This window comes from Xylocopa sonorina, chromosome 10, assembly GCF_050948175.1.
Source record: "Xylocopa sonorina isolate GNS202 chromosome 10, iyXylSono1_principal, whole genome shotgun sequence".
NCBI classification, from domain to species: domain Eukaryota; kingdom Metazoa; phylum Arthropoda; class Insecta; order Hymenoptera; family Apidae; genus Xylocopa; species Xylocopa sonorina.
The window spans coordinates 9,386,146-9,413,866 of record NC_135202.1 but is presented as its reverse complement, the minus strand read 5'-3'; the positions used below and the strand labels follow the sequence as shown (position 1 = coordinate 9,413,866).

Here is a 27,721-nt window from a genome sequence, read left to right as displayed (position 1 = left end):
GTTTATCGTTAGGAAGTAAATCGTATAGTTGTATAATTAAGGATTATCGAGTCGTGATCTCTGTGATGAAAACGATACAAGTTGAGGGTGAAAGACGCGAGGGTATGGACGATGAGAGGATAAAATGATACGAGAACCGTGAATACGATACTGATGCTTTCCCTTTCGTGTCTCTTTGATAAACCTCCGTCGCGGACACGATGCAATTTGCTGTCAAGTTTTAGGGTACGTAAGAATAGAATTATATAATGTATATCTATTATTGTACGTAAAACAAACACACACACACAGAAGCAATACGTTTAAGGTTCGACTCGAGCGCATACATAAGAAATAATGTATTATAAAATATCATATTAAGGGTGCCCGTTTCGCGTGTAACATTTTTTTGGAGGAGGATCGATCGATGAGAAAATTGAATGGATCTTGAGAGAAATGATAAAGAAACGTGGATCCGGTACGATTGTACATATACGCGAAGCGAAATTCGATCGTGCGAATCGTGGCGAGCGTACACGAAAGAAAATATTTTGTTATGTAAAAAGAGAAGAGAGAGAGAGAGAGAGAGAGAGAGAAATAACGCAGATGATGAGGAAGAAGAAGAGGAATAGATTCATTTTGGGGTAAAATGTGGCTGCTACATATTTTCGAGCGCACGTTTTGAGGTATCGTTTGAGACGATCCAATCGATATATGGATCTTTTTTGCGGCCTCAAGATTGTTAAGAAGAAGGATAACGTGCAGATAGAAGGAACGAAGAAGGGTGGCAATGGAAAACAAAATGGACGCCGTCGTTACGCGCAAAAACGAGACTTCTTTTATCATTCCAACAGATGGAGTAGCAGCTTGGTCACTTTTGTATTTGAAAATTAACACGCACATACGCAATTATAATAAGGAAGCATAGTGAAGTACATTCCGGTTCACAAAGTCACCGATCTTTCGAGATCGCGTGTATAATTTGCCAACAAGTAATTCGTATCGAGACATAAAAATCGAGGAGCACGAGGACTCTCGACTGGACGCAACACCTGTTGGATTTTGTTATTTCTTCCAATTGATAAAAGAGAAAATGAAGGAGGTTTCGAAGGGCCAAGAAGAAGTAACGAAGAAGATGGAAAATTGAATCAAGAGGATAACGGGAGAGCTAACGATGGCGCGGTCGACGGGAATGGATAATAATTATCGATTGGCCACCTTTCGACGCGCATCCCGTTGTTTTCTTGGTGAAACAACTGTCTCGTGTTTGCGCGTCCGACGTGTATCAAGACTGTATTATTCGAGAAGAAAACGCAGAAGGAATCAGATGGAAGTGTTATACACGAGAAATTCGTGCGGATAAAGAAGAGAATCGAAATTTTTTCGATGATACAAAATAAATAACAATCGTCCACTACCAGGCTTGATAGAGGAACAATTATTTTTTGCCGTTTTTCACCTATCAGAAGAGAAAACGCCTTAAAGTTTTCGATCGTAAAGGACAACTACGGCATAGTTACGATTGTCGTGTGAACGGCGATGAAAATTACGACGATGATCCTCCGAAAAAGCGAAGGGAAACATAATGAAGAAGGAGAAGGAGCGAGAAAGAGCCAGTAAGTACTTGGAGAACGATGTGTCGAAGAGTGATATATCCAAGTCGTACCTAAAGCGTAATCGTTTATATATCGTAATTTTGGTACTGTTATTCGAGTACGTACGCACGCGTTTTTTCCAAGAAAAACTAGTAGAAGTGCAGGAGGAAGTTGACGATGAAAATGCGAGGGAACGATATTTAAAGGTAAAATGGCGCAGAGACAGCAGCATTGTGAAGGAACATTGAGTGTGAGCGAAGGAAGAAGTTCGTAATGTCTTTCAAAGTCAATCAATTGACGAAGAACAACCGAGAGAACGAATCTGAACGAGATTGGAGCGAATGTGAGAGAATTTCTAAAAAATCATCAGAAAAAAATGTCTTTTTTAACGAAAAGCGACAAAAAAAAAATCAATGTATAAAATCAGTGGAGAGTGCGTGTGAGAAAGATAGAACGAGTGAACGAATGACTGAAGATAGAAATAAGGAAATATCAACGGTGGAAGCGCGTAGTTCGAGGAGAGAGGTAACGAAAGAAGATGATATCGAAAGGCAAAGGAGAAGAAGATACGGAGTTAGAAGTGTTGGTGTGCAATAATCGCCAAGGAAGCTCAAAGATGAGTTGAGAAGATGAAGAAGAAGAAGAGAAAGAATTCTTGAATCCTATACCGTCGAGAGACAAGAATTTGGTGCGAGGATCTTTTAGTAGAAAGCTAAGAAGAGAAATCTCTGAGGCGATTCTCGACAGGTACAAGTCAGGCTGACTTATATTTCAACATTACGATGCAGCACAATTACATGTACACGTATACATATACAGACAGACACATCCATATACTCATGTATGTACATACGAAGCAAACAGGAGAAGCAGTGCGGAGAAATTCAACGTCAGAAGACAATGCGCATTTATGTGAGTCACGTGTCTGATGTTCTGATCGAGTGAACACTGGACGCACATATTCATTACCATCACTACCTGATACCTGTACGTCACAGCATCTATTCAATGACAGTAAACGCAGAAGTACGAGAACCTTCGATAGATCGTGTGAGGAGGCACACTTAAAGAGTGAGGAGAAAGCTGGTGGGTGACACAGAGAACGCCAGAAAATTTTCTCAACCACCATGCTCATACCGTTTACCACGCTTCAAAAGACGATATATATATATATACAATATGATATTACGTACACACGTATATACACATATGCTGCAATTGAAGTTTCTTTGACACGTTTATCTAACGCGCGAATGGAGCCGCTTTTTGGATGAAAAAGAAAAAAAAACTGAGAGATGAAGAAGTAGATCAACAAGAGAAAATTTCTAACGTTTCCTGGCATCGTAGACAATCCTATCCTTTTTCCTTCCTACCTAATTTTACTTTCCTTATCATTTAGCCTACTTCACATTCACCGTCCTTTCCTTTTGATACTAACGAGGAAAAACCGCTGCCCGAGCGTGTGCGTCGCAGAGAAGTTCTTTGGCTTCATTCTCGAACACTTCTCGGCGACAATATCATCAATCCTATTTCAATCTTATAACTATACTTCAAGCATACTACGCATATCCCGTCCACATTTCCTCTTTACTATTGTTTTTTTCTTTAGGGCCCTTCTCGGGGCCCGCAAATGGCTCATGTATGTAGTAGCAGCTTCTCAGATAAACTGAACATGCACGAAGATCAAATCTGCTCTTTTCAGAGCAAAAACTTCAAATCGTTCTTTTTAGGACAAAAAGTCTGAAACCTTTTTTTATAGAACGAATGTTAAATACTATATTCCTTTCCCGAGATTCATTTCCACAATTCTCTTCGGAGTAAAATTCTATGAAAAACAAATAAAAGTATTTTTCAGAATCGACACTTCATTGGATATTTGAATTCAGGAATATTTGGTTCTTCATTTTATTGAGATACCGTTGGACTCTACTTAGAAAGGATTATGATGGGTATGTACAGTTATATCGATTTATAGTATCCATATGTTAACTTGTATTTTTATTACAGCATGTGTTTGGCAAAGCATATTTGATATACAAATTTAATGCCACATAATAATTGCCTCGCGTAAGAATACCCAAGTCGTGTATTTGTCTGGATAAATGTGTGAGTATTCTATAGCGTCAGTTAAAAACATCTACGTAAAGACTCAAGAAGGTCATGGAAGAGCTGCGCTGTAGAACGTTCAGGAAGCCTAAGTGTGTCACGTATCACGAGAGAAGCAAATGAATTTCGCCATAATGTCATGTTATATTGTATTTCTCAACTGAATTCGAAACACTTCGAGTTCCGTATATTTTCGTTTTCCAAGAAGTATATTGAAATTTTCTTTTTCAAAATGTTACACTATTTCGTTCAACAATTTATATATTACTTCGTTAAAGTGTAATTGTAAATGTTACATTTAATCATGTGACATAGTCGAGGGAATGAGACCGCAAAAATTACGTGGGAATATACGTGGGAATATTTGTAGGAAATTCATGACTGTGATCCAAAATTTTCTGATGATTCATTAGAATGCAATCATACTTTGATTTACGGTCGTACACGTACGAAAGAGTGAGAAGAATTAACAATAAACTTCTATACTAAAAATTCTATCGAAATTGAAAATGTAGTTCAGCCGCATTCTACAAAATAATATTATTGCTGAGTTTACCAATAGTATTACTACTAATGTTATTAGCGTTTAGATTATTGTGCAAGAGATTTCCGATATGACTGTCCTATATTCAACCTACGTCTGTTCTATTTTACAGTACTATGGCTTTCTTTTGTATGCTCAAGTATTTCTTCATCGTGAACAGTACAAAATGATGAGTTTTTTATAACCATTGTAACGTAGCAGTCAGTTTCATCATGCTTTTTTCCTCTTCAGATTTTTGTAAAAAATCAGGATTTATATATTTCTGCACAGATTGTACCGTGGTCACGTTTTGATGTTTCATACTTGTGCGTAATGCAATGTCGACAGTGTTGATAAATAATCAAGATAAAACGTCACGCCAACTGAAAAAAACGCGTAAATAACTATACACTTGGCGATGAAATCGAACTGTGTTCATTTGGCTGTTATATTGTTATATTGACAACTGATTTTCATGTATATTTTTAATAAATATATTTATTGAAATATGTAGTATATAATTAATATATTTTTAAATGTTACAGTATGTAATATTCTTTTATTATTTTGACAATAATTGTCGTGGGATTTTCCAGATCTCTACATTTCCTTTTGTATCACCTAATGCCACCATGTTTCTGTAAATCAAGCATAACAAATAATATAACATAAATCATTAATCACTAGAATAACTATGTCAATTCACTCGTCATATGTATTCCTAATTCTTACTTCTTTGAATTCACACGTAAGCAGCTAGTATTTCCTCTGTCTGTATTTTCAAAATCTACATTCTTTATGAATCTACCATTCGTTATGTTATACAGTCTGATATTTGAGCCGACTCCATAAGTAACCAGCACATCTTGGTTTTCCATTATCCAAGTTAAACCCACAATAGTATTTTCAATGGAAATTGAGCGCAAACACGCGTGCTAGATAAGAATTAGTATCTCCTAAAGTGTTTAAAGTATACAGATAAATTATAGAAGAAAGGTTGTGTCACCTCTTCCAAATCATATATACGAAGTTCCTTATCTGTACCGGCAGCAACGAAGAGATTGCGTATCGGGGAACACTTGATACATGTAACGCTACCTTCGTATCTGTCGTACTCGTCTATCACAGGGTCTATCAACGTTTCGTCTCCTGCGAGTATAAGTAAATTATAATTTTAACGTGACAAAATTATTTAATCCATTCCACGAGTGTGATCTGGTCAATAATTTAGAGTTATTAAGAAAAATCTACACCTTCGATAGGAACGACGCGATCTAAGCTGCATTTATAAATTCCACCGCATAAAGTACCCACAACAAAGACCGAGGGATCTCGAGACGAAAAGTCAAAAGTGGTGATGCATAATCCAGACTCCACGGCGCGTTCGCGTGTTCCACCCGCGCTTCGTGGTCTCGAATTCTCTATTGGATTATGTTCTTTGGCTATTTTTAATCTGAGGAAGTGTAACGCGACTGTAAATGGTTTTAAGAACTGGTCAACAACTTTCAAATTAATTACCGTATATGCACGCGAACAATTATGTAGGTGGTCGACATAAAGATGTACCCATCTCTGCTAGAGCTGACTAATAATGGCACATCGTTTACTCTTGCTTTCCAGTATACTTGGGATACACTGTCTTCGTGGGTACAAACTGTTGTCGGAGTCACAGATGCATCGTCTTTCAAATTCCATACAAGAACGTCACCTTTGTATCAATTACATTTATATATTATCTTTTGTGTATTATCAGCTGTGGAGTGACTATAGAAAGTGTTAGCACATTGTTCTGTTTATTTCAACATCTAATACTATCTTTATATCACTACAAGAATATCGTTCTGATAGTGATATAGGAAGCCCAATCAAGAAATGATTCATTCAAAAGTATGAGTATGTTTACTTAAAAATGTTACCATTGAATAAGCCTGCTGCTATAATTGATGGTTCACTCGGATGATAAGCCAGAGTAGTCACACAAGCATTAGTTTCCAGTGTTTTGTTTGGATTATCAGTAAAACCGCCGTCTTTCATTTGATTATACAATTCTATTTTGGATAAATGATCGCACCATGTTTGGTGATAAAGAACACCATACGAAACAGCTAGAGTTCCACCTCCAATACTCCAATTTATATCGCTTACTTTCATCTGCAAATATAATTCGATAGTACGTGCAGCTTCAAAGATGATAGTAGTTGGAAAACTTGATGAATACTGGTGAATCTGATTCAACGTTACGAATAGCTTGTAGAAGCTGTGTACTCGTAAGTGAATCTTCGTCGGTCTTTAGCTCATAATCGTCGAATGAATTGGTTCCATAGGATTCATCTAATGCCTCTAGTACGCTTGGTGCTACTTTATTTAAAAACCGAGCCAGCCTCTCATAGTTGACCTCTGCCTTCTTCGTATCTTCAACTACTGTTTGAGTCTAACGAATAAAAAAATTAACTGGTCACAAATATTATTCATACAGTTACACTGTTTAAAACCATGTTTATGTATACCTCGACGGTTCTTGTTTCAACCGTTTGCACAGGATTCTGATTGTAAACAATCTCTGTTGTTTGAACGTTCGCAGGTAACTGCGATCTGGAAAACGTTAAACAATGCAAGTAAATTAAAGAACAAGTACATTTAGTTAAAAATATAAAGAATTTCGGTACACACTTGGTCGTAGAAAGTTGTGAGTTAAAACTCACGGCATCAAGCGTACGATCGGTGAACATTATCTTTAGGTTAAAATATTCTAATTATTAAGTTACTATATATATTAAGTACAAGAAAATGAAGATTAAGCCTTTATATTATTTATATTGTAAAATAAATATGTATAACTGCAGTCCTGTAACCCGTCTGTAAAGTTTCGTTTTATTCGACAAACTGCATTGGTGACAATTATACATATAATTTATAAATAATGTATGTTCATTTTAGTACACGTGATGCCATCTCTGCGAGGATAGCGTAAGTAGTTTATTGTATATTTTCCTAGTTTTATTGTAATTTATTGTATATTTCGCTAGTTTTATTGTAATTTCTTGTATATTTTAATAATTTTATTGTATTTCCTTGTATATTTCAGTAGTTTTATTGTAATTTGTTTGGTATCTTCCGCTTTAGAGGTAAGAGAGAGAAAGATATATAAAAGAGCTATAAGAAAGAGTGAGACAGATATTACCTACCTTGCTGAAGAACCCCTGGCGCCATCTCTGTGAAAAGTGCTCAAACTGGTCGCACAGCGTTATCGATGGCGAAGTGAACTACTGAGAACTACTAGCGTCATCTCTTGGAAGGGTGCCGAAACTAGGTCGGTAATTAGTTCCAGTATTTTCCGCAGAGATGCCGCTAGTAGTTCTCAGTAGTTTACTTCGCTGTCGATACCGCTGTGCGACCAGTTTGAGCACTTTTCACAGAGATGGCGCCAGGGGTTCTTCAGCAAGGTAGGTAACATCTGTCTCACTCTTTCTTATAGCTGTATTGTATATCTTTCTCTCTCTTACGTCTGAAGCCAGAAATATCAAATAAATTACAATAAAACTATTGAAATATACTAAAAAATACAATGAAATGACTAAAATATACAATAAATTATAATAAAACTACTGAGATATACAAGAAATTACAGTAAAATTAATAATATGTACAATAAATTACAGTATACTTGTTCTATTGTAATTTATCGAACATTTTACTAGTCTTGTTATAATTTTTTGTATCTTTCAATAGTTTTATTGTATTTTCTTGTATGTTTCTTGTATAATCAGATTATTATTGTTATAACAACGCGCGTGTAAGAAAAGCGAAAGTATAAACGATAGAAGTAAAATTCTAATGATCGTGAAATATGTTCAGATTCGTACGCGAGTGCGAAAACGATGCCGCGGAATAAATAAGCTTAATAAAGCAATCGACTGAACAAAGAAAAGTACACGAGAATCGAATAGAAATGAATTTTCTAAGGACACCATGAATCGCATATTTCAATCGGCACGCGTTGCGCGCGCAGGTGTCATGGCGGCGGTGTCGTGCCGTTAGTCAGTCGGTCCGAGTATTGTCCTCCGCGGTTTCCCAAGAAATATCGCTCGCTCGGCTATCAGTCGCGCCTCGTAGCCTCGCATACGCGTTCGACTGATAAGTCGAGGTTATTTTCGACGGACCAGTTCAATCAAATCGCCAAGACGAAGCTCAAAATGCCATTGGTGAGTACGTCCACCTCTCGCTGCGCTGTTCTCTCCTCGTCTTTCGACCATCGCTCGCTCGTCGTGCCATTCCCTTTTTTGTCGGTGTTCTTTTTTGTACGCGTCCTTCTACTTCGCGAATTCGAGCGTTGTCGCTTCGTTCGTCGACGAATCTTGGATCATACGCGTACGACACTCCGCGACAACGATCGTTGGGCGCGGTTTTTGTGGTTAGACGACACCGATAGCGCCGAGATGCGAACGAAAATAGCGTTGAATGTGAGTGAGCTGACGACACGTTGGATCGTCCCGTTGGCTTTAATTCGAATTTATGTTTATTCTTTTTAGGGCAATCACGCTGCCCTTACACCCCTGGAGGACATGTCAGCTGGTCGAGGGCAGGCAGGTGGGGGGCCCCCACCGAATTGTCAGAAAGTTTTTATACAACGTGACTACAGCGAGGGCACCGTGGTTAAGTTTCAACTACAATTCCCTACCGAGTTGGAGAGCAGAGTACGTATTAAATAGAAATATTTATTAATTATGTACTTTTGTCGATGAAATGTAGTTTGTCTCGATATTGTTTATTCGGGCTCTGTTTGCGTTTGATCGCTATGGTCGATGACACATTTCTTGTTGACGTTAATGTACGTTCGATTCGTTCAAGAGTTTTATAGGCCAAGAAGTTGCGAAAGCGTTGCGATTAGCTGTGTCTGCTTAATTTTGTTCTGCGCTGGCTATTAGATGGTAGAATGTAAGTGAATGTAAGCCGTGTTTATAGGAGTTTTCTCTTTTCCTGTCTTATCTCCCGATTTAGCTGGACAGACACTCGTTCGAGTACACGATCATTCAGTTGAACCGCTACTTCGCAGAAGCCGAGGAGGCCAGTTGTTCGACGTACTGCGAAGGTTGCCTGGCTTGCCTCACCGGCTATTTAATTTACATATGCACGGAGACTCATTACGAGAAGTGTTTGAAAAAGGTGGCGAAGTTTGTTAGTGAACAAAACGACAGAGTCTACAAGCCACGCGGTCTGTTACTGACAGACCCGACGATGCGTGGCCTCAGGCTAATAGAAATTTCAATACTGGACCGACCTGCGTCGTGACTGCACATTAGCCGATCCAGGGAGTTCTTCATGTGATCCGAGCGCACTTCTGCCACTTTGCCAGGATTGCAAACCTATACGAACTGATGAGTGTCTCTGGAGACAGAAATGTTTGTGTTCGTGCTCCGGATTCTATTTTATCATTTAGTTCGTGAACGGTTCTGTAAACATACATGCAATGGTCTTTTTACTAAACACGTCGACCAGAGGTTGATCCCTTTGCGACTCTCTTCCCAAATGGGTGGGAATCGGATAAGTTTCATGACACCAAGACTCACAATCTTGAAGTAGACTTTTCACAGGGTCTGTCTGCGAACAGGGGCACGCAGTTACTCTTTCTTTGCATGTACGTCCTCGATCGTTTGAAATTGTTGTGTTTTTGCGTACCGATTCTAAGGGCGATACGTGCACAGCCACGAAGATAATTGCGTAAATTCAATCTTCTATGCGTAGAAACAAACGTACCAGTGTAAACGATCGATGCAAAGAAACTGGGCAAACGTGTTCACCGGTGAACAACCGCGCGCTTTATTCGTACAGTGTATAAAACCAAAATTTATGCCAGACTTTACGTACACATACATATACACGTACACACACACACCCGGCTTCTTTGCACGTTCTTTGCAACGTTCAAGCAATTCTTTTTTTACCGTTCGTTTAAAGACTTTGAACGTCATCTGCATTTAACGGGCGACACGTGTGGAATCAAGCTCGAGTCTCGTACTCGGTTCAACGCCAAGACTGGCCCTCGAATTTGATTCATCATCACGGCGTCAAGTACTGAGAGACATTTACTCGCGTCGCTGTAAGTTTCGAAACGCTTCGTTGAACTTGGTTCAAGCTTCTCTCTTCCGCGTTTGATATCTTCCGCTGATGCTTCTGTCACGCGAACGTTTTTTCCTTGCGATATTCGCTCTATCGTTTGCCCGTGAATACGCGACGCGAGCCCTCCGGGTACACGTTTACCTGCGGGATCGCGTCAACCTCTTCGGAACGAACAATCGACTTGTATGATCATCCGATTCGATCGAAATTGCTGGCACAAAAATATCTGCGCTGAATGAAAATCTCCGTTGGATTGGCTGAGGAAAAAGGGAAGAGAAGAAAAAAAAAAAAACAAACAGAAGAAATTGTACAAAAGCGAAGACGAGTAAGAAGAATGGGAGAACGCTGAATGGAAAGAGGCGATCGTTAAGTAGATTATATTGTAATTGAATCAATGCGACGGTGCGAACATCGTGATCAAGGATGAACGTCCGAATCATGCGCACCCGATCCAATGGTGCGTCGGTTGTACATAATTATACAGCGTCGTATTATGCGTGATATCCTTTTGTTTTATATTTTTCTACGAACCGCGCGAGGATTAACACGACGGATTATATCCCGTCGGTCCTCGCTAGCAAGGCCGGTGTGCTCGACTTTCTCATGAATCTTTTTCGATTTGATTCGTTTTAAGGAACGACCTATGATCTCAATCGAAGAGCCACGATAACGATTTCTTCGTCTACGACTAATCCACGTCCAACCCGTGTCGATTGTCGCGAGACGTTTCGATGGCTGTTTGAGCGTCCGGGTATATACTTATTAAGGGCTGTTGATCCTATCCGAATTCTACCCATAAAGATTAAGAGGAAACAGAAATTTACCTCACCTTGGATAATCGATGGTTCTGATGATGGTCTCTTGTGATGCGGGACATACGTTATTCTACTTAGGTTTATTGTCCTGGAGTATCTTTGATAATAATTACACCATTTACTCTATAACTATAGAGTATAGTGAATATACCTTTTAGTTATTTACTGAACTAGTAAAACTATCTGGGAAATAGTTAGAGAATATAAGTTGGGCTGTTCTGAAGTCCAGGACTCTCTGTGCGAAGCTTCAGAATGGACAGTCGATCGGTAGATAAAATTGATATTTAGCTAAGGCTGGCTCTGTTTGTATTCGAGTTTACCGTATTTAGTTTGTCAAACCTAAATTTGTCAGACCGTACGAAACAGAACCAAACTGTTGAATATCTCTAGACGCTCGATTATCTCAGGTAGCCAAGCCGGGTAGCTATTTATCCGTGAAATTTCTGTTCTCCCGTGAGGTCTTGACCCCTGCTAAACAGCTCTAACACTTATTTTGTGTCCAAGAGAGAGACCGTGTGAGAGAGCGAGAGAGAGAGAGAGAGAGAGAGAGAGAGAAAAAGAGAGAGTGAGTGAGTGAGAGAGCAAAGATTCATTTTTTATGCGCGTCTAGAATAAACTCGGTTTCGACCTTGATCACGATGATCATAAATGAGGAGCCTGCTCCACGTAATCACGCGACAAGGTGGAAGGTATCTTGCCAAATAGCCGCGCCACTGCCTCGACGTTTTATCTTTCGTTTGTTACGTGGAACGAGTTGCATTACGAGGTCGATTAAAGAACGGTGTATCTGTTGGTGGTGTAGAAGAAACAGCCTCTCTGGCCCGATAAAACAGTTACACTATCTGATAGCGTCGCGGTGATACGCGTTGCCAGACTCCTTTTGTTTCAATTCGTTCCCTATGCAACTGAACGTTGCATAAATGTGTAAATACCGAAATATTAATCGTCGACACACGGAGTATCAAGAGTAAAGGAGATGAAGAGGATTTAAGGGGGAAAAAAGAAAGCCGTTTGTTATACTTAATTTAATCGTAGGACCAAAACGTTTGATGATTCGTTACTGTGTAAAGGACACCATCGTTCGAGTGTAATTTCTAAATGTTTTAATAATAAAAAGCTGCGTAAAAGTCACGGAGACGAAGGACTACACTTCGAAATTAAAATGAGAAGGTGCTTTTAATGTATGATAATTCCGTGCCGTCGTTGGTCACCGGTGGCAAGCGATGGTGAAACTTAAAAAACAGCGAGAATCGACGCTACGAGTTTTGTCCCGGGTCGTTGGCGATTCGTTCGGTGGTCACAAAATATTAAATATTCTGTTACGAATCGCCGATGACCCGTGATAGTCACAAAGGTTGGAATTTTTCCTGTCGCTCATATCGGTGTTCTATAATAATTAGTGAAGCATAATAATCTCTGGAAATGAAATGCTCACCTTGCGTCACTGGTGACCCACGATAGTTAATTTCCATGAGTCACACAAATTGTCCTTTTAGTGTACAGAGTTTAACACTGCGACAATTATTTTTCAACTAAATATTCCGAGATGTATATTTCTTTTTTTTATGTAACCACTTTGATTTTAAACTTTACATTGCTTTTAGAATTTTTATCCGAGTCTCCCGCGGGAATTGTTAAACCGTACAATTTCTCTGGTATTTTTTTATTAAAATTTTCTTTTATATTGTTTCTCAAACCGCAACATTTGCAATTTAATTTTGACTTACTTTGAAATTTTTCTTTCCCACAGAATCCAGCCTGTTAAAAGTATAATTGGCCGTTGCAACGCCTTCGTTTGAAGCGGAAAGAACAGAAGAAGGGAGAAGTGATGTGGTCGGGTTTCGTATTTTGAGCACATTCAGATTTTATTTAGTCGTGTGCGATAGTCTCTGACAGGCATGTTCGTACACAGTAGCTATATCAAAAGACTAGAAACCAGTCTGACTCTTGTCGCTGAATTCTCTCGCGTTCGTTTTTAAAAACACCCCGTTCGAATCGTCCTGGATAATTAATTGATTCTCGTGTGTGTACTGTGTATGGCACAGTTCGTTCGTTTGTGCGTATATCTCTCTTGTATCTTCTCGTTTCATCAAGAAATACCTGCTTTTCAAGCGTCATTGCCATCCTAGACAGGACTTTATACCATCTAATTGTGGATAGTTGGATCACTCTGATAATCAGAACAGAAAATTCCTCGAATTCTCTTCTATTTTCTTCGTTTATCCTTTTCTAATTTGTTAAACCAACCGACCAACAGAAAGAAAAGGGAGAAATCCGAAATGTACAGAAAAATATCCCCTTCGATAGAAGATAATGTTAGGAAGAAACAAAGAATGGTAGAAAATAAGAATGCGAGTCGCATCCTCGAATTCCGAAAGCGACATATGGCGCGTCTCTTTCACTTACGTCGGAGATGCGATTTTTGGAGTGGCTGGACGACGTAACGGAATAATTAATTCAATCGTAGGCATTGATTCGCGTTGATTGAGTCACTCTTCTGTGTCGCTGTGTTGCGAACAGGTTCCGCGCGCGCCACTTTAGAAACGTAACGTGTCATCGAGAGTCCAACGTTTTCTTTTTTCATTCTTTTTTTTATTTTGGTATATAAAAATGCCCATCTTTTTCGGCTACTTCATCCATTTTTTTTTTTTTTATAAATCGAGATAGCCTACGTTCATTCTTTCCCTGTCGCGTCTACCCATCGGATTATCCTAATTAGGTATCGAGATATACAAAAAAGATTGTCAAAATTGAATCCGTATCGCGTTCGATCGTTCTACGCTGCGCCTCTCTCACTCTGAGCTTGTAAAATTCGGTGAAAGTTGTAACTACCTAGCCGTTTACTACAGGCCTAGCCTCTTGCGTGAAGACCTCGACAGTCCTCGAATTAAAATCTGCTGGCTTCCACCTCGAACCTCAACGTGGTAAGGAATTTCATTCGTTCCACTGTTTGCCTCCGCTTAATTTTTATTTCCGAAGGTCCTCTTGGTAGGGTTCAGACAGAACCGATCTCTCTTCCTTCGTCCCAACAGACATTGTATCTTCAAAAGTCACAAGGTTCTCGTAAAATCTTGTAGAATTCACGTCCGTGAGTTTAAAGTCCGTCTCTCTTCCCTTATCCTCGAAATTCGCTAACTAGTCGCGAACTAGTAATCTAGTTGACCGGCGAACCCAATTACGTCCACCATGGGTGATCGAAGAACGTTTCCCTGATGAAGTCTCGCATTGTCACTTCAGTCATTCCGGTATGCTCTCAAGAGTGGTCGAAGTAAGTCGTCAAATGAGCAGACACAGTTTGTTACGGCTCTTCCTGTCCGGTATCAATGCTTTCGACTTGGCCGCGTCCTCAGGAGTGCTCCTCGCGTACAGCGATCTGCTAATACGATTTCTGACCCCTTTGCTTAACGTTCGACCACCTTTCCTCAGAGATGCGAACCGACCCAACGCAGATTTCTCCGGCACCTCCTTCCTCTCCGCCTGGCCGCAATTCAAGGTCGTCACCGTGAACTCGATGTCCTTCGGTTCGTACGAGACGAACTCCTCGACCGGCTCGTCGATGGTGTCACGGTCGATCCAGGTGAGACCCATCTCGACTTTCTCCGCTAGGTCTTGCCAGTGCTTACGGTTCTCCATGGTGCCTTCGTAGAGAGGCATGATCCACGGGAACGTGTCGGAGAGGACCTTGTAGAGAGGTAGACAGATCACGTCGATGAATCCCACTTGCATTTGCGGCAGCTCGTCCCTCCTCTCCCGGTCCATCATGGCTACTGGTTGCTGGTTCAATTGGAGTCGTTCCAGGTCACCTTGATCGAAGAATTCGTCGGCCACCAGCTTGGCTACGCGGTGCTGAACCTCCCAAGGCTTGGCTATGGCGCTCACGTCGCAGGCGGTCATCATCATCCCGCAGAGTACTGGAAATTAAAGAGTGGAAATTGAAAGTAGAGCTGTTGATAGTCGAAAGGTTACTACTTGGGTTTCCTGGGATGAAATAGTGGTTCCATTGGATTGATTTACTAGGTAAATAGTTCATCGATCTTACGTTCTTTTTTCTCCTCGCTTTGCCAGTCAAACTCGCCTTCGTCGATCAGCTCCATGAACCTATTCTTCTTCTTAAAGTACATGGCCAAGTCGGTGGAAAGGATTGCACTCTCTACAACCTTCATTACTTTCCTGTAGTCCTCCATGGACAAACTTTGGAAGATATTGTTGCTGTCCGAATTTAAGATCATGACGCACTGGTCGAAGTGATGGTGCTCCATAGTACTGGTCGAGTAGAGGATAGCCAATGGGGACTCCGTCTTCATCTGAAACGCGTTGTTAGTCCCTCGATGGTCTAAGTCGTGACACAGACAGGCCACGAGAAGGCCAAGGATCTCGAGGTCCGTCATAAACTGTTCCATCTTGCCAGTTTTCAGCATGGCGAACATCGTCTGAGCAACGTTCAACGCGTGCCTCCAGTTATGATACTTGACTGGCCTAAAATCATTTATTATCGTACATTAATGTTGTATGTTCTTCACTTTCCGCTCGTATGTAACAAAATGGAAATTGGAAAGGAAATTCTTCACCTGTAATTTTTCTTCACGCTGAGGACCCATCTGCAGAGTACTTCGTAAGGGATATGGAACTTCTGGATCAGGTCGCATTGCTTGAACATCCGAATGGTGGCCCTGCAGGTGTCCTCGTCGGTCAGATCGAAGTCGATGAAGGTGAAACTGTACAGATTGTAAGACTCCGCGGACGGAATCGGTTCAGAGGTCAGTTTTTGCGTGTCGTCGGTGCTGGCCGTTGCGTGGTAGCTCAAACACTCGAGAGCTACCTTCTGCTTGGCCATCAGTTTGCACGCTGACTCGTACATTTGAGTGTTGTGGATCCCAAGGCCGCAGAAAATGGCGAACGCCTCGAAGATCGACACGTCCGAGTCCGTGAAAGATGTCCCGTTGTCCTGTAGAATTATTTATACTAGGATAATGAAAAATGTCGAACCAGTCAGTTTCATGTCATTTGCGATAAAAGATTGGGAGTAACCTTGTTGATCAATTGAGCAACGCCGATCACTGTTCTCTGTCCATTAGCTATGGGCATGCACAGGATGCTCTTTATGGGCTCGTTCCCAGATTGGACGACATCCTTCTTCAACCACGTGGCCACGTCGCCGATATTCAAGATCTGACCCGTAACGGCGACGTACCTGGCGATTTGACCCAGGGGCTTAGAGAGATCGCTTCCGCTAGGTCTGTACACCTTAGCTTCCTGAGTTTCGTTACCCATCTCGAAGATCGTGGTGAATTTATTCCCATCGTTCGATGTCTACGAGTGTTCACAAAGGAAATGGAAGATTTCGACACAGAAAACAGATTTGATTTCTTTTCATTTTGAAGTTCCATTTGGTTTTTAGTTAATTTAAACAATCAAAGCAAAAAGGACAGTATCCTAAGGAGTATCAGTAATTTCTTTTAAGGTGGATTTACTCACGTGCTGTTGGAAAATATCCTCCATCTCGATGTTATTGCTCTGAGCCGCCAGGAAAGAAGAAAAAGATCATCAGACTTACGAGAACTCGAGTAACACGTGCCGGTGTCACTCACCTCTCTCCTGGACAACGGTTTCCGGCATTCTTGCGTCGACTTTCCTGGTCGTTCGACGATCTTTTCGAGATGTCCCTGAAACGAAACTTAGGATCCCTTATTATGCTCCTCGTCGATATTTTTGGTAAAGTTCCATTTTTTCAATCCTCCGTAGAAACATCTAAAGTGGGTCATTTCATTTCAGAATGTATTTGTTGTTTGAACGAACTTACTGCCTCTCCGCAGTCAAGATCCAGAAGATACACAGCACATCTTTCGCACTTTAGTAGCTCCTTCGCTTCGGTCATGATCTTGGTGACTAAACACTCGAGGTTGTTCTGTTCCTCGAATATGTTTCTGGCTAGGTTTAGGAGAATCTGGTTCCTGCGGTACTCTTGCACAGATAGCTCGAACAACTGTGCGTTTTGAATACCGATCCCGCAAAATGTTAGGTATCTGGAATTATTGTTGTCACAAAGTAATTGCTAGACGAATTCACGTTTATTCAGAGTTTGTAATTAATCGATCGCCAACCTCTGAAACACCTCGACGTCTCTGTTAGTAAACTCATTGCTACCATTAGTCTTATTTATAATCTGAGCAACTCCAATAACGTCTCCCTCATAATTGCAGATAGGCATCGATAGAATGAGCGTTGTTTTATATCCTGTTCTCATATCGATAGAGCTATTGAACCGTGGATCCTAAAAACAAAATATTCAGATATCCACTTTTTTCCACTCTCTCTTACACGGATTCTTCTTCATCTAAAATTAATTTATTCGCTTAGTCGCATTCACCAATCAACCAATTAATTTTGGGCAACAAGTAAATCCCTTCTACAATTACTCTCCTCAAGGTAATTTCTAATACAATTACTTCTCCCAAGACGATCTCCCCTATAAATATATTTCTCAAGATAATTTCTTCTATAATTACTTTCCTCGCGATAATCCCCCGAATAATAATAATTTCCAAACCTTATAAGCATCCTTGATGTTGATGATCTCCTTAGTTTGAGCCACGTAGCCAGCTATTCCAACTCCAAAGGGTATCTTGATCTCCTCGTTCTTCGCTCTTTGTATGGCTTCCTCTAATTCCGTGTCTTGTGTCACGTCGAACAGTTTAGCAACTAAATACCTGTCCTCCAAAGGTCCCTTAGCCAGAAAAAGGCTTCCACGATCGGCGTGCGTTAGCAGGCCAACGTTCACCAATATCTTGTGACAGAGAACATTGATATCCAGCTCGTTCGCCACGTCTCTGATCAATTCCATGAACAAATCGCTTTCGTCCAACCTGTTGAGCTCTTCTCTTCGTCCTACCAGCGATGTGTACATCCTGAATACAATACAGATCATTTTTATCGATTTAGAAATGCTCGATCAATTTTCCTATCGACTGTGATTACTAGAAATTGGATAGAAAACTCATTTTCTAGATATTTTTCGTAAGAACCGTCTTCGAACAGCGTTCGATTTCGATTTAAAAATTCGAAGCCGCGACTCAAAGGATTTATGTTCTGATAGAATATATTTTCGATTGTTTTTTGGTCAGGAATACGCTGACTGGGAAAATGTCCCTTATAACAATGAACTGAAGCACACAAATTACCGTTACAGACTCCTAAGGCTCCGGTCATATCAACGTACTCTCGATTTGTGTAACTGGTCGCTTCGTTAACTGGATGGAAACTGATTACTCACGGAAATAATACAGTAGAAGGTCGCAGAGCATTGTTTACGGTCGCAATAACTGTTATACGTCGCAGGACAAGTGCTATCTTACTGGAAATTATATTCGAACGGAATGGATCTTCAAATTCGATTCTCTCGAAAATGAAGTCTCGAATGAAAAAATTTTATTCCATTCGGATTCCTTATATTTTTATAAGGAATCAGGTAAAATAAATGGATATCTTCATTTACTTATCCTTTAGTATCGTAACATGTGTCTATAATATTCAAAGGGTTTAAATTCGTGGTTGATTCACCTGCTAGGACTTTTGCTGCGCTTGGCCGGCGAGCTGGAGGCCAGCCAGGACTGGAACAGATCGGAAGTGACGCTGTTTCGTTTGCTTCGACTGAGCAGATTCTCCTCTTGGTGTACGCTCCTCACTGGCGAATTGATTTGAGGCAGTGCCACACCTTGAAGCCGTTGACGAAGTTCTAGGCTCGCGTTCTCACGCAGCCAGGCCTCCGCCGCTTCTGGATGCGCCTCGAGGTACCTTTTTTTAAAAAAAAAATCACCGTATTGGGTTCGACATGTCGATGGGATATACCACGTTTTCTCTAAAGCTTTGCTTTTCATCAAAACGTCGAGAAAATTGAAACCAATTGGTATGATTAGGGTACAATTAACCATATAGTATTCAGGACAGAATGATCGAAACGTCACGAGATAATGTTCCAAGTAATTAGGTAGATTAAGTCGTTATTAAAAATTCAGAGCCACTTTTTCTCGTCCATTTGATTGGGGTTAATTTGACCACTCTCAGAGTAGGAATTAAATTTTCTTTACCTTCCGACCTTCTCCATGGTGAGGCCATCGTCCTCGTCGTACTCGTGTATCGTGTCCTGGCAGGTGAGCCGCTTGCTCCTGCAGATCCTGACAATTTCGCTCTCCTTCATGTCAGTCTTGATGCTGGTACTTAAAGATAATTTTGATTCTTCCTGCGTCTTCGTCTTACCAGAATCCTTGCACGGTAGAACCGTTTCCGGTTCCTCCGGGTTCGGTGAACGGACCAACTGGCACACCCTTCGTTCTACTGTCTTCGAGGACATGGGTTTCGTCGAGATTTTCATCGTCTCGAACCTTTCTAAGTTATCATTTCGGCTCACCTGCATGATTTTTACAATTTCATTTCTTACAAGCTATTAACCGACCTATCACTTCTCTTCAACTATCACTTCTGTTCGCTAATAACTTCAAATTTATAACTGATCTTTATTAGGATAATCAAATTCATAATTCTCTGGGGATTCTCTGGGAAGAGAAAATTTAACGTTTCACGAAAGTTACTTTTTCATGTAAAGAAATAATGTGTACGTGCATGCTGTATATTAAAAGTTCTTTTTATTTAATTTCTTTTCTACTTTTTTCTATTGTTTCTTTCTTTTTGCATGAGCAACAAAGAATCATGATACTAAACCGTTTATTTATTCTGTTCTCCTCTTACATTCTCCTCTTTCATTTTCCATTTTCATTTCCATACCGTTTCGTTTGTTTTTTTAGAAGGATTATCGTACCTCTGTATGTTTCGCCTCCGGCAGCTCTTCGTCCACTTCGTCGTCAGACTCCATATCATCTTACGTCTGAATTAATTACCATTGAGCGTGGCGGGGTAGTAGGCTGCGTCGCAGGGCTTTTAAACACGCGGGCCCCTCGGGAGAACGAGGTGAGAGGACACTTCACATTGTAACCCCGCGCTTTGTTAAACTTTACGGGCACTCCGTGCCGCGTCGCGGGTCCCAGGCACACGGAACCTGAAACGAGGATACCTTTCGCGGACTGTCACCAGTCTGATAACAGAATTCACTGTTGCACTTTGCTCGCCCGTCCTACATTCACGTGAAACTTATGAAATTCCCCGGGAAGTAGCGATTAAAAAGGGGTTATTAATAGCCACGATTAACCCTTCGCTCTCGAGGGGTATTTTAAAATAGATTTCTAGTATTCTTTAATAGATAACGCTTTTTTAACGGTGGAAGTTAGAGAGATCTTGTTTTTGGGACATTTGTACAATTTCGTTTAAAACAAGAGAAATGGGTAGAAAGAACACGTTTAAAATGCAATTTAACGGAGGCATGTTTGCGGTTCTTTCAACTGTGATTCTATTGGTATTCTAAAAGTACGTAGAGATGCATAAAATGGTCATAATTTTAGTGTCTGCTCTTAACTTTATACAAATATTTTTTTTAACTACTTCCACTGTGCTGTTCTTGCCAATTTTTCTCCAGTATAAGCGCGAGTACAAGGTACAGTTTTACTCTATTTTTTTTCGCATGAAATTGTTCTAAAAATACGATCGCGCAATCTTTCACCGCGAACGCCGCTTGTGTAACGTCCACCCCCTCCGCTGTCCCTGGAGGATCGAAGGGGACGACTCCCACGGGAAATCCTCGTCTAATCACTGAATTATGAAAGTGCGCCGATTTGATATTCAACGGGCCGTTCGTCGTCCCCGACTTTCCGTTCGCCGAAAATAACCGGTTGCAGCGCGAAACGACGCGGCCATCCGTTAAATTGACGTCTACTTTTGCCCGCGACGCTACCCTTTTCCAATTAGCCCCCGATGAAGCGTGAAAACAACGTTGCGAACCGAAGTTTCTCCCATTCGCTCTTTTTTTAAACTTCACTCTCTACTTGTTTTCCTTTCTCCGCTATTAAAACACTTTCGACTTAAACTTACCCTCGAAGTACAGCTGAAAATGTTCTTTTTAAACTCTTGCATTTCTCACGGAAATAACTATTTTTTGGATCAATTTCCGTTTCTTCTTTCGTTCATAATTTACTACTCCGTTAGTTGGACGTTGTTTTTGCACATTGCTCTTGAAGCAAGAATTGAATTTACGCAAGATCTCGATCACATTCGTTTACAGTCGATTTTTCGCGCGTTTGCCCCAGGTATGTCGGTATTATTACACTCCGGTGGAGCTTTGTGACTAGGCTGACGCCTCTTTGATAGTTCTCGTCCTCTTCAACGGCGTCTTTTAAATGTGCACCGCTGGTTTTGCTGCATCCCTGGATCTGCACTCGGCCGAGAATTAATCGTTTGTGCAGCCGGCCATGCTCTGCGACCCTTAATAATAACTTGGCGAAGAATCGTTGCGAAAATCTTCCAAAGTCGACATCTAGACGACTTTTGGTATCCTTAAATATTCAGAATATATATTTTCGAGACATTCGACGAGAATCATTTCTAATGGAACTTTTACTGGCGACTACTTTTTTGTCGAAGCACCTCGATCTTTCTTTAACTTTTAGTTATGTAATAGTTTCTGCCTGAACGCATCGAGGATAGGAGGTTCATTCCATGAAGAATTCAGTCCAGCGTTAGTTGTCGATTGATGGTCATGCTTAGATTCGATTAATTCTTGTTGTCTTTTCGTGTTTTATATTCTTCGATGCGAAACGGATTCCTCGTGAATATTCAAAACGAACGAGCTTTTCGTGGGCCACAAAGTTCGCCAAAAAGTACCCGTTTTCATCTAACTGATTGCTCTTCACCTTCCACTTGTAATTCAGATGGTTTCAATGCCTCGTCTTCTTTCGCCAAGTATTCGCAACGTATTCTCTTTCAAGTATTACAAACTTCATCCATTGCAGAATTCAACAGAAAAGTACCATTTATAATTCACTTCGTTTCCTTATTCCAATTTTTTAGTGGGAATGTAATTATTCCTCTTTATTCGTTTCGTAACAGGTCCCCGGAGCACCTCGTGGACGCTCGAACCCTTTGATTCGACAGGAAACCCACAGACGCTCCAGTAGAATGTACCGTTTTTAATCAGACGTCGGCTGACGGTTGTTTACGGGTCGTGGCTCAACTAAATTGGAAGTTAAGCTGGAGAAGGGCTAGCGACTGGTTTGCTAACGGCTATCAACCTTTCACTACAGCAATCAAGCCGATTCCACGGTCTTCTAATCGATCTCGAGGCGTAATTCGTTGCACAGTGCACGCTGCTCGCCCTCATGATCCTGTCGCCGGCGTTGTCCCGGAACAGTGACACCAGCCTCGATTACGTCGGTGCACTGCGCCAAGGGACCTCTCTACATCGCCGACAAACAAACTGTCCACCTTTCAACACCCCTTAACCAGTTAGTCGATAATTCAACTCCTTCTTCTCTTATGTTTTCAACCGTAAGTAACGATCTCCGATCGTGGGGGCCGAAAATTCTGCTCTCTTAGACCTGACTCGTGTCCCTCCAACGTACAGCGAAGTTCCAGTCTAAAGCTGTGTCGTACATTTATATTTACATAGGCTAAAATTATTTCGGTTTACCTTCGTCAATTTTTTACTTCCCGACCAGAGAATTTTTCACTCAGGTTCAGGAGGGAGAAGGTCTCTTGCGGCTGTTAGGCTAGTCTATCCACCCAGTCCGTCTCGGAACAGTCTCGACTCGTCGTACCATATCTTCTTCTTTCACCAATCTTTCCACGACCGATTCTTCACCTCACAAAACTCCCGATTAACCCCCCCAGAAATCGGGCTGTCTTCAATTACGGTCGATTCCGCGTCATGCACATGTCGCCTGCGGTACGTACGATCGACTTGGTTAACCGAGCCGCGCAGATGCCCTAGGTGTCGACGACTGGACCGTTCGAAAGCTCCGAGCTTACTGAAGCCAGGCCAGTCGACGGGTGTTCGCGAAACACAGAGCTTTGCTCGTGTCTGTGCTTCCCGGTTGCGCTTGTGCCCGTGTATCTCTCGCCACGTCTATGTGCACATGCGTACCCGTGTATTGAGGCACTTGTGCGCCGCTGGAACGCGGAAACTGGTGCGCGAGCTTCGATGTTCCTACGTGGAAGTACCTGTTCGTGACTAGTCTCGCTTCAGCTTCCCTTCGTGTGGGTGACACGCACGTTGAATCCTCCACCTTCACAACCATGAGCCCCTCTGCGTGTCGTACGCGTATGTGCATGCAGACTCATCTGTGATCGCCTTTTCGCTGGCTTCCAAGTGGAATCTCGTGCACCGTGTTGGGGACATTGGCTGGTGTTCCCGGTGCGATCTATGTATGTATCGTGTCACAGATTTGCAACGGGTGTACACGTGTGCATGCGGGTTGTTTCACGCGAGCCGGTGCACTGTATGGATAGGTCTGGAGATGGTGTGCGTGGAGGACGATACAGTGACGTCTTTGGATCGAGTGCGAGTAGAGTGTGTGGGAAAAGGAATATTGTGTGCGGAGGGTGACAGGTAGGAGTCCACCTATCCGCCCGGTTCCCTATGTACGCCGCGCCGTACGGGTTTCGTATAGGGGAGTTACATCACTGAGGCTGCGTTGGTTAAGTAGAATGAGCTGATCTTGGGCCAGACTCGTTATAGAGATACCATGTTATTTGCGAGCTGCATGTTTTTCATGCAATTAGTAAGTTCAATTATTTCTTGTTTCACGAGGATTTATTTATAATTCCATGGTACGTTCGATATAAACATTTCAGACCGATATATATAGGTATACCAATGAAACAAGTTGCTTTAGATCCTGGATGAGAACATTATGGAAATATATTTAAAGCAATATTTTTAATATCGAATGCGAGCAGGGCTTCTTTATTCTTAGCCCGTATCAGGGAGGCAAACGCAATCCTACTTTTAAATAGAAACAGATTTAACCCTTCTACGATCTCAAACGGTCCTCGAGTTCAGTTCCACCGCTCACTCACTCCTCAACCCCCGTAATCCCACACATCTGATAACTGTATTTCCCCACGGCCGCATTGTTATTACCAACCGAGCCGAAACAGTGCCACTTCACATTTCCCAGTAAAAATAAATCAAACTATTCTCATGGCATCGCGTAGAAAATCCACCTCCACCGTATCCCCCATTCAATCACCACGACATTACCGCGAGCGAGGCGTAAGCAACATCCACGCGACGCCCACCTCATCCATCCACGTCCCCGGCTCCTGATCCTTTAACCCAAACACACGCTCAGGTAGGGCCGTCTCGTGACACGGATCAACCCCCTGGACGTTAGCCTCCGGGAGCGCGTCCTCGTGTTCCGTTCCACGTGTACGCGTCAGCACGGTCACGGCCCCTCTCGTCCCCGTTCCCACGTACACACATAAGGCGAACTCACGCACACAATCGCCAGCAGCAACGTAGGGACGCGGGCACCGGGTTGCGCCCGCGCTCGCGCGAGCCAGGTTGGGCGCGAACTTTACCACAGGGAGTCGGTGCGTGCGCCCGTGTTCCGAGGGATAGGGAGCGCGCGAGCGCGCCCGTCGCGCCCGCCTTTGGCGATGCCTGGAAGATCGATAGCGGTGTACGGGTCCCGGACGCAGCATCCCCCGTGTCTGCTCGCGCGATTTTCCATCCGAAAATTTCGCCGAGCGCCGATAGCCGGCGTGCTCCATCGATTCGGCGCCGTTCTACCCGCCGGTGCCTGACGCTACGCTTTTCGGGGCTCTGTCTGATATTTATCGGCCAGGCCACGATGATACGGTAGTTTTTTCTCTTTTCGCGCTCGTAGGAGGTTCCAGGCGATTTTTCGGGATCTCAGGGATCGGGGAGGGGTGGTTTCGTTGGGGTGAGGCACGAGTCGGAGAGTTAGGATTAATTGAGGGGCTGGGGATCGGGAGATGAGTTCGTCAGACGTGACACGTTTTTCGAAACGTGTTACCTTTACTTTTGGAGGGTTCTAGGGGATCGAGGAGACGGTGGAAATTAATTTAATCCGTTTTGCTTGAATTCTAATAAGGAAATTTTGTCCTGAATAGAGCAGCTAGAATTAATTATTGCGATCGTTGTTTGCTGTAGTTTATGCAGGGCACAATTGTGGGAGATGAAGTAATTAATTAAACTGAATCGTCATAAACGGTGAGTTTACCTGTTTACTGCTACGGCAATTTACTTTAAATATCAGAGTGGCTGAGAGACTTGCATTGCGTGGAATAATCCTTGAGTTTCGTATTCAAACTGCAGGTACACGATTAGACAACAATTTTCACGTATGACTAGAAGAGCTTGATCGATCAGAGTTTCTAAATTTTCCTACTACTAAGGGGTGTGAATGCGTCTAACTTTATCTTTACGTTTTTACGTCTACGCAGCAAATATTCAACTCGGTACATCGTCGCTGCGATCAGTACGAGATGTAACATTTAAATCCTAAAAATATTATAATACTCGCACTTGGCAAATGCCTGGCTACGCTTACTAGTGCACCCCTCGACCCAATTTAATCCCTTCAAAGTAGGCTTTTCAATTCATCGTACTTCCTACACTATCAACACTTATACAATGGAACTGTGTATACGCGATTCAATTTCGGAAGACACAGTGAATTAATGAACTCAGATCGCAACTCACACGTTTGAATGCGGAACGTGTTATTTTTGAGAAAAGACAGAGAAGAGAACATTTGCATACGGATGACGAGAAGAACACCCTAGGTGCTGTATCGTTTTTCAATAAATTATTCCCTCGCATGCATACACGATCCATGCTGTGCCGTTTAAGCGCCCCGAGTGTTTCGTATCGCGCCCCATAAGGCGAGCTACAAATTACATCCCGTGGGCGCGCAGGTGAACTATCGATTCCGACCGCGCTCTTCGCGGCATCATTCTTTCCTCCCGGTTCGAGGGATCGTTTGTCTTCCAGCTAGTTTACGCGCGTTCAACGCGCCCGTGAATTAAAAGTCGACGGGGCTATTATAGGGTCAGCCGGATTAGTCGGTCCGCATCTCGTAAATCCTGATCACCTGACGGGTGTCACTCGAAACATCGTGGGCTACGCTGTTGCGAAAGACCTTTCCTCGACTTTACCCACCGGACGGTATATTGGAGGGCTTTGATCCCTCTGTTTGGGGGCTGGAAGTTGTTTAGGGGTTGTCCTGCCATGTGTGGGGCCATCAAATTGAGGACGGTAGGGGGTGGAAGGCTTGGGAAGCTTTGCTGTTGCTTTATTTCGGGGTGTGATCAAGGTTCAATGGTTAACTTGTGTTAGAATATTGAGAATCTTGCAGTAAAAGTTTATACTATTCCATTATCAAAGTCGAAAGAAGCAGGCAGTAGAACAGGTAGGAACTATCATGCTCGAAAGAGTGATAACAGTTATTATGCCCAAAGTGCGTGGGACGATTTTTCTCCCCATAAGATTTCCATAAGGAGAGCTTTCCTTCTATCGAAAGGCGAAACTTCGGACGTCTGAAACTTGCCACTGCCAGAACGTCCCTTCTGTTAGGAACTCCGATAATCTCAGAGCCGTTCGGATCGTAAAAGGGGATCGGAATGAAAATTTTTCGGGTCAGACGCAACGAGCTGGTGACTCGTGCAAATATTTGACGACGCGGAGTGGACTTAAGGTCTCGCGTCCAAAGAACCTGGTAAGCCCTGTCATCCCTTACACGTACGATCTTTTCGTTTCACTGCGATTTTGATTTTATCGGTCCACGGTGTGGATGCTGCTTAGGAGTCCTCGATTGAATCTATCGTAAAAGTTTCGTCTGTGAAAACACGAATTTGCGCAAACATGCGCAGCCTTTTCGTTAGCTCTCGTCGGCAAGTGGCGATGCGAGGGTGTCGAGCGGCGGGCTGATCGATTGAATGAACAATCGACGCGGAAAAGTTGTCTCGACTCCGAGACGCGACGAGTCGTGCTCGAGGGTTTCAATTAGCGGCTCGTCGTAATTAGATGCGCGCGCGCGAGTGTTTCGTACGTTCTCGAAAGGTGGCCGCGATTAATGTCGTTTTAAAACGCGGCCCGGGGCTCTGACGCGGTGGTGCCTATGAATATTTAGAACGCGAACTGAATTACAGCGGAAGAGGAATTAACATAAGTAGGTGGTCCTTCGTCGGGGCTGGGCGCGTTTTAAAAGTCGGGCTCGATGGAGATGGTAGCCAAGTGGAAAATCTAGAGCTGGCTGGATCGATTTGCAAGTCAATGCCATACTGGCTTTTGATCCGCGCGGCGTGTGATCCTGGAACGGAGTCCGTCGGGGAACGAGTGCCATTGAAATATGATTGTTAAGCTTTTCTACCGAGAGAATGTACGTTTTAAGACCGTGCATGGTTATTCTTTAATCGCTAAACATTGCTGTTCTTGAGTTAGTAGCGTAGGAGGGAAATTTGTCAAGAGTTTGTGATACACTTCTTTTATCGCATTTCAAAACGTTCAAACTGCTTCCAGAGATAATTTGATATTTAAATTATATCGATGTCGTGGCAAATGAGCGATATATAGGTCACGAGGATTATTGAGATTACGTTATTAGAGATCAAGGCCCTTCGAAGATAACGAGGGGTCATTACGATGATGCCGCGTTATTGACACTAAATGGCCATTCAAA

General features: G+C 42.3%; 3 protein-coding genes across 5 annotated transcripts; 1 reads left to right on the top strand and 2 right to left on the bottom strand.

The window, feature by feature from the left end:
- Positions 1-4,683: 4,683 nt before the first annotated feature.
- LOC143428533 (cytoplasmic dynein 2 intermediate chain 2) lies at positions 4,684-6,987 on the bottom strand. Its single transcript, XM_076903471.1, has 9 exons — positions 6,874-6,987; positions 6,711-6,795; positions 6,422-6,634; positions 6,120-6,354; positions 5,722-5,911; positions 5,457-5,656; positions 5,210-5,352; positions 4,936-5,138; positions 4,684-4,841 (listed from the first exon to the last, which is right to left on the bottom strand). The coding sequence occupies exons 1-9, from the start codon at positions 6,930-6,932 to the stop codon at positions 4,766-4,768; spliced, it is 1,404 nt and encodes a 467-aa protein (XP_076759586.1). The 5' UTR covers positions 6,933-6,987; the 3' UTR covers positions 4,684-4,765.
- A 1,173-nt stretch (positions 6,988-8,160) lies between these two features.
- On the top strand, positions 8,161-9,692 carry LOC143428032 (golgin subfamily A member 7). The gene is made up of 3 exons (XM_076902608.1): positions 8,161-8,405; positions 8,733-8,897; positions 9,202-9,692. The coding sequence occupies exons 1-3, from the start codon at positions 8,397-8,399 to the stop codon at positions 9,490-9,492; spliced, it is 465 nt and encodes a 154-aa protein (XP_076758723.1). The 5' UTR covers positions 8,161-8,396; the 3' UTR covers positions 9,493-9,692.
- Positions 9,693-14,084: 4,392 nt separating this feature from the next.
- Pde6 (phosphodiesterase 6) lies at positions 14,085-21,237 on the bottom strand. Of its 3 annotated transcripts, none has more exons than XM_076902696.1 (13): positions 21,111-21,237; positions 19,948-20,220; positions 19,220-19,539; positions 18,693-18,926; positions 17,683-18,040; positions 17,237-17,406; positions 16,936-17,158; positions 16,724-16,798; positions 16,611-16,649; positions 16,164-16,445; positions 15,704-16,080; positions 15,175-15,611; positions 14,085-15,046 (listed from the first exon to the last, which is right to left on the bottom strand). In XM_076902696.1, exons 2-13 carry the CDS (start codon positions 19,999-20,001, stop codon positions 14,412-14,414), a joined length of 3,204 nt encoding a protein of 1,067 aa, XP_076758811.1. In that variant the 5' UTR covers positions 20,002-20,220; positions 21,111-21,237; the 3' UTR covers positions 14,085-14,411. The 3 variants fall into 3 exon arrangements, with proteins under 3 accessions (XP_076758811.1, XP_076758812.1, XP_076758813.1); XM_076902697.1 differs by having other exon boundaries at positions 19,948-20,199; XM_076902698.1 differs by having other exon boundaries at positions 19,948-20,184; positions 21,111-21,236.
- Positions 21,238-27,721: the final 6,484 nt, after the last annotated feature.